Genomic DNA, 10,603 nt, shown 5'->3' on the forward strand with positions numbered 1-10,603 from the left:
TTAAATCGATTTGTTCTCACTAAAATTTAATCCCAGTTTTACAAAATTCACCCAAAATTCGGTTTAATTCAAATTTGTTTTTATAAAATTCTACTTAGTATTTTATTAAAGGTTTATAAAAATTACATAAAAGTTAGTTTAACCCAAATTTGTTCTACTAAAATTTACCAAGTGTTTAATTAAAGTTCTACAGACTTCACCCAAAATTGTTTGGAATTCAAATTTGTTTTTACCTGTCTGTTTGTATGTCATTCTGTCTGTCTGTCTGTCTGCAGGGAGCATGATAAGGACCCTGACCTGTTCTTCTCCACTCTGATCAAACTGAAGGAGAGACAAGTCGACTTTCACCTGTCGGTGCTCGGAGAGACTTTCACTGATGTGCCAGGTACAAACACACACACATTTATAACACACAAATTAAACATGCACATGTCAAAGTAAAAACATATATTTATATATATATATATATACAGTACAGGCCAAAAGTTTGGACACACCTTCTCATTCAATGCATTTTCTTTATTTTCATGACTATTTACATTGTAGATTCTCACTGAAGGCATCAAAACTATGAATGAACACATGTGGAGTTATGTACTTAACAAAAAAGGTGAAATAACTGAAAACATGTTTTATATTCTAGTTTCTTCAAAATAGCCACCCTTTGCTCTGATTACTGCTTTGCACACTCTTGGCATTCTCTCCATGAGCTTCAAGAGGTAGTCACCTGAAATGGTTTTCCAACAGTCTTGAAGGAGTTCCCAGAGGTGTTTAGCACTTGTTGGCCCCTTTGCCTTCACTCTGCGGTCCAGCTCACCCCAAACCATCTCCATTGGGTTCAGGTCCGGTGACTGTGGAGGCCAGGTCATCTGCCGCAGCACTCCATCACTCTCCTTCTTGGTCAAATAGCCCTTACACAGCCTGGAGGTGTGTTTGGGGTCATTGTCCTGTTGAAAAATAAATGATCGTCCAACTAAACGCAAACCGGATGGGATGGCATGTCGCTGCAGGATGCTGTGGTAGCCATGCTGGTTCAGTGTGCCTTCAATTTTGAATAAATCCCCAACAGTGTCACCAGCAAAACACCCCCACACCATCACACCTCCTCCTCCATGCTTCACAGTGGGAACCAGGCATGTGGAATCCATCCGTTCACCTTTTCTGCATCTCACAAAGACACGGCGGTTGGAACCAAAGATCTCAAATTTGGACTCATCAGTCCAAAGCACAGATTTCCACTGGTCTAATGTCCATTCCTTGTGTTTCTTGGCCCAAACAAATCTCTTCTGCTTGTTGCCTCTCCTTAGCAGTGGTTTCCTAGCAGCTATTTGACCATGAAGGCCTGATTCGCGCAGTCTCCTCTTAACAGTTGTTCTAGAGATGGGTCTGCTGCTAAAACTCTGTGTGGCATTCATCTGGTCTCTGATCTGAGCTGCTGTTAACTTGCGATTTCTGAGGCTGGTGACTCGGATGAACTTATCCTCAGAAGCAGAGGTGACTCTTGGTCTTCCTTTCCTGGGTCGGTCCTCATGTGTGCCAGTGTGGTTGTAGCGCTTGATGGTTTTTGCGACTCCACTTGGGGACACATTTAAAGTTTTTGCAATTTTGCGGACTGACTGACCTTCATTTCTTAAAGTAATGATGGCCACTGGTTTTTCTTTAGTTAGCTGATTGGTTCTTGCCATAATATGAATTTTAACAGTTGTCCAATAGGGCTGTCAGCTGTGTATTAACCTGACTTCTGCACAACACAACTGATGGTCCCAACCCCATTGATAAAGCAAGAAATTCCACTAATTAACCCTGATAAGGCACACCTGTGAAGTGGAAACCATTTCAGGTGACTACCTCTTGAAGCTCATGGAGAGAATGCCAAGAGTGTGCAAAGCAGTAATCAGAGCAAAGGGTGGCTATTTTGAAGAAACTAGAATATAAAACATGTTTTCAGTTATTTCACCTTTTTTGTTAAGTACATAACTCCACATGTGTTCATTCATAGTTTTGATGCCTTCAGTGAGAATCTACAATGTAAATAGTCATGAAAATAAAGAAAACGCATTGAATGAGAAGGTGTGTCCAAACTTTTGGCCTGTACTGTATTTATATATATATATATATATATTCATTCATCTTCTAACCACTTCATACTCTTGAGGGTCGCGGGGGGGCTGGAGCCTATCCCAGCTACATCGGGCAAGAGGCAGGGTACACCCTGGACAGGTCGCCAGACTATCGCAGGGCTGACACATAGAGACAAACAACCATTCACACTCACATTCACACCTACGGACAATTTAGAGTTACCAATTAACCTAGTCCCCAATCTGCATGTCTTTGGACTGTGGGAGGAAGCCGGAGTGCCCGGAGAGAACCCACGCTGACACGGGGAGAACATGCAAACTCCACACAGAAGGGCTCCCACGCCCAGGATCGAACCGGCAACCCTCTTGCCGTGAGGCGAGAGTGCTAACCACCACACCACCGTACCGCCTATATATATATATATATATATATATATATATATATATATATATACACACACACACACACACACACACACACACACACACTGCCACACCACTACAGAAATGGATTAATTGGTCTTAGATACCCCAAAGAATCGACAGTGTCTGTGTGATGTTTTCATGTTAATGTAGAGCGAAGTCATTGATGAATGTTTTCAGCAGCTCACTGAGTCTTGACACATAGAAAATAAGGCAGCTCTGAAGGCTAAAGGGTCCAGCCTGGTACTGGCACCATGTTTACACAATCAAAGAAGTTCTAAAGCAGCAATAACTAAATTAACATCTGTTAGATTCAAGTTTCTTTCATAAATTTTGTTTGTATGTATTTTAAAATGTATTTTTTCTACAGTTTGTCCTTATGTAAATTGTGTTGTTACGTAACATTTGTCCATACCTAAAAATTGCTGTTACTGAAAACTTGACTCTTACCTAAAATGTGTCCTTATGTATATTGTGTTATTCAGTAACATTTGTTTGTACCTAAAATTTGTTCTTACCAAAAAATTTGTTCTTACCTAAAATATGTTGTTGCCTAAAATTTGTTCCTAAAGTATGTTCTTACTGAAAGTATATCACCGAAAATGTGGTCTTACCTAAAAATTAGTCCCTGCCCAAAATGTATTCTTATCTAAATTTTGTTCTTTCTTAAAGTTTGTTCTTACCTAAAATTTGTTCCTAAAATATGTTCTTACTTGAAGTGAATCACCAAAAATTTGTTCTTACCTAAAAATGTATTCTTGCCTAAAATTTGCTCGAAACAAAAACTTTGTTGTTACTAAAAAATGTTACCTAAAATATGTTCTAACCTAAAATATGTTCTTGCCTAAAATTTGTTCCTAAAATATGTTCTTACTGAAAGTATATCACCGAAAATTTGTTCTCACCTAAAAATTTGTCCTTGCCCAAAATTTATTCTTGCCTAAAGTTTGCTTTTACCAAAAAAATTTGTTATCAAAAAAATTGTTACCTAAAATATGTTCTTGCCTAAAATTTGTTCCTAAAATATGTTCTTACTGAAAGTACATCACCGAAAATTTGTTCTCACCTAAAAATTTGTCCTTGCCCAAAATTTATTCTTGCCTAAAGTTTGCTTTTACCAAAAAAATTTGTTATCAAAAAAATTGTTACCTAAAATATGTTCTTGCCTAAAATTTATTTTACCTAAAATATGTTATAATGTTATATATGTTCTTACCTTCAATTTGTTCTTATCCAAAATATGTTCTTGCCTAAAATTTGTTCGAAGCAAAAAAAACATTTTAGACTAAAATTTTATTTCTTACCGAAAGTTTGATCTTACCTAAAAAATTGTCCTTGCCTAAAATTTGTTTTTACCTAAAATATGTTCTTACCTAAAGCTTCGTTCTTGCAGACGTTATGAGAATAAACATAATACCATATACAGGTGTGCAGTACAGGTAGATACCCAGTCGTACTGGTAACAGCAGTAAGTTAATGGTCATCGAAGCCGCAGACTGTTTGGTTCTGAGGTTCTTCATCACATTAATCTGATGAAGTTTGGAGCTGCTCTGACTTTTCTTTCACCTTTAGAGACTTGATGTTTTACTGCAGTCTCAGTTTCTGTGTTATTAGATTCTGCAGAGGTCAGAGGTTGTCAGGACACTTTTTAATTGATAAAACACACCGTGTATCATCAGCTGATGATGCTATAATGACTCTGTGTGTACGAGTGTGTGTGCGTGTGTGTTTTAACGTAATGAACACACTCTGATCAAACACACTCTGAGATATTGAGACGTAAAGTTTTACTGCAGCATAAACACACTGACCGTAAATTCAGCTTCATATTCTCTGATTAGCTTTATGAGTGCTGGGAAGGCAATCACATTAGGACAATTTTAATCGACTTTGATTTTGTTAATAGGGTCAGAGTATTGATTATTTTCACCCCTCACCTGTTTTTCTTTCTGCTCCAGTCATAAACGTCCACATTCATAAACGTCTGGCTTTTTTTTTTAAAAACGTCTCTCGGTCTCATTCTCTCTATTTATTCCTGGTCGGTCCGCACAAAACACTCTTTTTATTATTTATTAAACCTCTGAGTTCATGAGTTTATTAGAAAGAAAACCCTCATTACATATATCATCATATTAATAATAATATATAATTCCATTTACATTTAATCTCCTTTGTCTAATTAATATTTTCTTTCCTTTATGGCGTCATTGTCATCTGATATTATGCCTTTTATTTTATTTCATATTAGAAATGAAGTACAACTTATTTACTTGCAGCCTGCACACAAAAACAAACAAGGATGATAATGATAAACATTTTTAGAGGCTAAAAGAAAAATCTTTAGTTTATGTTGGTGGTAGTTTTATTTCTGTACAAACATGTGATGATGCTCACTAGGGCTGCTCCAGACTAAGAATATTCCTAGTTGACCAACAGTCATCATTCAGGGCCATTAGTCGACTAGTCTCCTGCACGTTAATGATATTAATTTAGTTATTAAATGATATATTTTGGTGGTTTGAGTTGAAGGTGTGAGAAAGAATAGTATCAGTAACATTGTTAACACTGTGCTACATTACAGAGAAATACAAAACCGTACTAATGAACCTTCATTAATATAGGCCTATATTTTATCTCCAAGTGCACGTCACACACTGAGCGAGCCGCCTGTTAATGACGCTGTGGGCTAATGGGCATGTAGCTACTTCCATGTTTCAGATGATACGTCATGTTTGTAGTCGACCAATGAAGATGAGTTTACATATCACCTTGGGTTCGTCCTTCACCTTCTCAAAATGATCCCACACTTTGGATTTCCTGCCCGACATGTTATTAACTAGCCTGTGGAATAACCGCAGGTACCAGCCCTGGAGATTAACCTGACTCCTGTCTGACTGCTGAGCGTGGACACTTCCTGTGTCTGTCCTTTCAAATTAAACTCCCACATGGTCCAGTCATATATATTTTGATTTATTTTGACAAGGTGCAGCTCCTAATAGAGTTTCGTGTTTGTTGTTTTTTCTGTGACTAAGCAACCTATGAAATTTTGCCGACTAGTGACCTTTCTGGTTGACTAACGTTTGGTCGACCATTAGGGGGCAGCCCTAACGCTAACTGAGTCGTTAAAGTTAATTATTGAAACAGAATCCTTTTATAACATGAACATTTTGTCGTTAATGTTAAAACTGTGAATGTGATGTCATCAATCTCAGTGAGCTGACGTTACCTGGTGACAGACTCACCTGTACGTCTCTTCTTCTTCGGCTGCTGTCTTCCTGCAGAGATCTTCTCGGAGGCCAGGCGTCTGCTAGACGGTCACATACTGAACTGGGGTTTCCTGTCCTCCAAAGAGGATTACCTGCGAGTGCTGAGTGAGGCCGACGTGGTCGTCTCCACAGCCAAACACGAGTTCTTTGGAGTCGCCATGTGAGTTTAATTCACCGCCATTTATCTCATGATTGTTATTGTCAATAATAAGTAATAATTTGTCATTTTATCTGAAAATAATAACGATAATAATAAGGATAATAAAAATAATTCCAGTTAAAGTTGGTCTCTGAGCTCAACCACAGGAGGTTTACAAAACTCAACTAAGCAACATGTCTTAAACTCAAAGCGTGTCACCTGAGTGTGTCGCCCAGCGGAGCCTCAGACTCTTTATCTTTACATCATGTGGTGCCTTTAATGATCAGACGAAGGTGTCCTCCTCTGAAGGAGACCTGGCAGAGACCTGCAGGTGGACTCAGCCTGTGAACCAGACTTCAGTCAAACTTCAGTCACCTGAACTCTGCAGGTAGCTTCAGGCTCAACAACAGCAGCCAATCAAACGGCTGTGTGAGGCGGTCAGGCTGCAGTCTGATCGTCTGATCTTCACCTGATTCATGTTCACATATTTATTTATTTATATCTGAGGCTTCACTCCAAGAAAACACTGTCATACATATAAATACATTCAGTCAGACAAAAACAAAAAATGACATGATTTAATAATTAATTACATTTAACTAATACAAATAAATAAAACAAAAATAAATGAGAAAAGAACCCAGAAATAAAATTATTTAATAAATATAAATGCATTGAATTGAAAAATAACACAGAAATAAAATAACAAATAGATGAAATAAAATACTTAGATACTTAACATGAAAACATGAAAAAGAATAAATGAAATACCTACAATAAATTGCAAAAGAACTCCATAAATTAAATTATGAAAGGCGTCAATTTGAATATTTTCTCTTGAAACATTGTTCGAAAAGTTTAAGTACTGCCAGACGTCGAAGTGGTTCAAATGATGTGGATGTCAGCATGGTAGCATTGTGCCGCTAGCATGTTAGAATACACAGGAGCCGTTTGAAGTCACATGTTAGCATGCTTTGCTAGCAGAGGATGACAGAAGAAGCGATGGACTAAGGTCATTAATTAAACAATGACTGCAGTTAATTAGAGAATAAAAGTTTTAAGGTCAGGAAGCTGCAGGTGGCGCTGTGGTCCATGAGAGTAGGAGCAGCATCATGTTGACATCCTGCAGGGTGTGAGTCAGGGCCTAGTTATCAGAGTTAGCGTCCACAGTGAAGCTAACAGCAGTGACGTGTGTTGACAGGTGTTGTGTTGGACTACAGTTAGCAGAGTTAGCGTCCACAGTGAAGCTAACAGCAGTGACGTGTGTTGTGTTGGACTAAGGTTAGCAGTGTTAGCAGAGTTAGCAGTATTAGCGTCCACAGTGAAGCTAACGGTGACGTGTGTTGGATGCAAATGAATAATCAGAGTATTATTTATGTGATGCGACGACACACTGTGATAATGAAGTCATGAGCTAATTATAGCAGAGAAGAGAGGAAGTGTTGTCCCTGAGGATGTGAGGGGGGTGTTTGATCCAAAACCAGGAGGGACCCCCCCACCCCCACAGCGCTCTGCTGCTCTGTGCTGTTCATACAAACAGTGTGTTTCTGAAGGTTTACTTTAACATGTTCAATATTAACACGGTGCTCTGTCAGAGCGGAGAACACAAAATGGCTGCTGTTCTTCCACAGGCCTCTGTACTATAATATTATTTTATTATCATTACACTGCATCATCATGGACTATTATATTTCAGTGTTTCTATATTAACACCACAGCTTATAAAAGCTCCAGCTCACACTGAGCCTGTCATCATGTCCTCTGTCAGAGTAGAAACAGTAGAATCAGTGAGAGTTGCTGAGGTGTCGGCAGAGTTTCATCCTCATTATCGCTGAAATCAGTTTAATGTGATTAATGATGATGATCAGTGCCCCTCGGTGACGATGAAGTCATTCACATCATTCTGTCTGATTCACATCACAGCACTACAGTGACCTGAATAATCCAGATCAGACACATTCAGGAGCCCGACACATCACAGCTCTGTATGTTAATCACAGTACAGCTGCAGTCACATCTGTTTGAATAGGACGAGGAGACCCAACACTGATAAGTTATTTATCAACACAGAATATTTAAATATCAGGGTCACTGTAGCTCAGTGTTTCAAGACTTGTTCAGTGAGGTTTAGTCACATTATCAGCATATGTTCTCACATGTTGTATCTGTACAAACCACAAATGGTGAACTTGCTTGTAAAAAAGTTTTGTTTTTATTCTTCAGTTTTGGACAGATCAAACATACCAGATATTACAGATATAACTAAGCTTAGCTAACCGGCTGCTGGCTGCAGCTTAATATTTAACGTACAGACGTGAGAGTGGTATCAATCTGAACATCTGACTGTCAGAGAGGAAGAGATGAGGTGAACTGTTTCTTTATTTGCTGTTGTTAATGACCTCCTCAGATACTGAATTGAAAACATTTTTACATGTTAAAACTTAAATTTTATAATGTTTTACAGGTTAGAGGCGGTTCATTGTGGCTGTTATCCTCTGTGTCCGAAGGCTCTTGTGTATCCCGAAATATTTCCAGGTAATTAAAAGCTGATTTTAAAGTGAAGTCTGGTTCAATAATAGTGGGACATGCAGTTTCACTTTCTTCTTCTCTGGTCTTCAATACAGCAGAGTACCTGTACTCCACACCTGAGCAGCTCTGTAAACGGCTGCAGGGACTTTGCAGGAGGCCCGACATCGTCCGCAGACACGTAGTCAAGGTAACCAACTGAAAATGAAAACTTTAAAATCAGAATGATCAAAATCCGAACAACAAAGAGGGAGATATCCTGACTGTTAGTCCTAAAACACTGCATACTATGCTTCCCATGATGCATCGGGATAGTGTCTTTTAACCAAGAATTTCAAATCCAGTTAGCCTAGAGTTAGCTTCTAGATTAAGTTAGCTTAGAGTTATCTTCTGGGTCCAATTAAACAAGAGTTAGTTTTCAGATCCAGATAGCATAGAGTTTGCTTCTAGGTCTGGTTAACTGAAATTAGCCTCTAGATCCAGTTAGCATTAGCGAGTTATACTGCATTCCATTTGCACTGGAAAGTTGCAATTTTCGAGTTCCCAGTCTAAAATTTAAATTGCATGCCCCCTAAAGTTGGATTTCCAACTTGTATGTGGGATCTCACCACATCCAACCTCGGAATCCAATATGGCTGGCTTGTGTATTAATAGTTGTGGAAGCCGCAGTCATAAAGTTTATCAGCACTTCTGTTTCATTTCTGTCTCATTTAAACAGTCTTACACAGACCTGTCCAACTTCTACCTGTGGACGTGTTGCTAGAGTGTTTTATGTGCCAAATACAGCATAGTGTGTTCTTATCAACTGGTATCGCTAACAATGGCTAATCTGGCTAGAACAGGTATTGCCTACAACATCTTGGTTTTTCCGGCTAATTGTACCGGAACACGTCAACTCAGGTGTGACGTCATTCTCAGCTCCAACCATCGACTTTGGAGGTAAATGGAATTTGGTACTAGCTTCTAGATCCAGGTGGCTAAAATTAGCTTCTACATCCAGTTAGCTTAGACTTAGCTTAGAGGTTCAGTTAGCTTAGAGTTAGCCTCTAGGTCCAGTTAGCTAGGAGTTAGTCTCTAAGTCCAGTTAGATAGGAGTTAGTCTCTAGGTACAGTTAGCTAGGAGTTAGTCTCTAAGTCCAGTTAGCTAAGAGTTAGTCTCTAGGTACAGTTAGATAGGAGTTAGTCTCTAAGTCCAGTTAGCTAAGAGTTAGTCTCTAGGTACAGTTAGATAGGTCCAGTTAGTTAAGAGTTGACTCCTAGGTCCTGTTAGCTTATTGGTCCAGTTAGCTAAGACTTCACTTCTGTGTCCAGTTAGCTTAGCATTAACTTATAGATCCACTCTGCTAAGAGTTAGTCTCTGGGTCTTGTTAGCATAGCTTCTGGGTTCAGTTTGCACTCCAGTTGGCACTAGAAGCTAGCTGGAGCTAACATTCTGTGTAGTTGGTTCTCCAACATGTTGAACTGTCCCTTTAAGCTTGTTAGATTTAATAAATGTGATCTTCTTCTGTTCTTCAGGTTGACACCTCCGTCTTCTCCTGGACATCTCTGAAGGAGCGTTATGAGACTCTACTGGCAGCTGAGTGTCCCTGAATGCACCGTGGCAGCTCGGACCAGGGTAATCTGCCCTCATTAGCTCTGATGTCCCCGAACGCACTACGGCAGCTCAGACCCGGGCACTCTGCCTTCATTAGCTCTGGAGTCCCTGAACACACCGCGGACCTGGGCACTGTGCCTTCATTAGCTCTGGAGTCCCTGAACACACCGCGGACCCGGGCACTGTGCCTTCATTAGCTCTGGATGGTTTGGAGGTTGTCGTCATGCCTGACTCTGCGCCATGTCCCGCAGAAAGCAGCGGTGACTTCCAGCCCGAGCGTCTCAGGCACCTCTGAGCCCAGAATCAAAGGCAGCACGGCGGGCCGGAGACGCCGAGTCTGGACCTGTAAACGTCCTCGTCCTCTCGCTCTCTTTTATGTGTGTGGTTTGGGTGGAGGAGGGGGGGTTAACGTGTAAAAGCTTTCATGTTTCCACAGGCGGTGCCACCTCATATATCCGGCTGGATCCATTTTTACCCTTTGTGCTGTTGTGGTGGTGTTGTTGACCACAGAGACTGAGCGGCAGCCAGGCTGTGGTTTGTGTCTGTAGCCCCACCTGAGCTGCAGCCAGGTTCA

At 40.0% G+C, this 10,603-nt stretch overlaps 1 protein-coding gene across 1 annotated transcript in view; it reads left to right on the plus strand.

Annotated features, from left to right (window-relative positions):
• The window catches only part of gtdc1 (glycosyltransferase-like domain containing 1), a 49,072-nt gene extending 38,858 nt beyond the window's left edge, over positions 1–10,214 (plus strand). Inside the window, exons 7-11 of the mRNA XM_049594363.1 lie at positions 276–385; positions 5,786–5,930; positions 8,374–8,444; positions 8,534–8,625; positions 9,951–10,214. Of these exons, the coding sequence (XP_049450320.1) occupies positions 276–385; positions 5,786–5,930; positions 8,374–8,444; positions 8,534–8,625; positions 9,951–10,025 (493 nt within the window). The 3' untranslated portion in view covers positions 10,026–10,214. The remainder of the gene's footprint in view (positions 1–275; positions 386–5,785; positions 5,931–8,373; positions 8,445–8,533; positions 8,626–9,950) is intronic.
• Positions 10,215–10,603: the final 389 nt, after the last annotated feature.

This window comes from Epinephelus fuscoguttatus, linkage group LG13, assembly GCF_011397635.1.
Source record: "Epinephelus fuscoguttatus linkage group LG13, E.fuscoguttatus.final_Chr_v1".
NCBI classification, from domain to species: Eukaryota; Metazoa; Chordata; class Actinopteri; order Perciformes; family Serranidae; genus Epinephelus; species Epinephelus fuscoguttatus.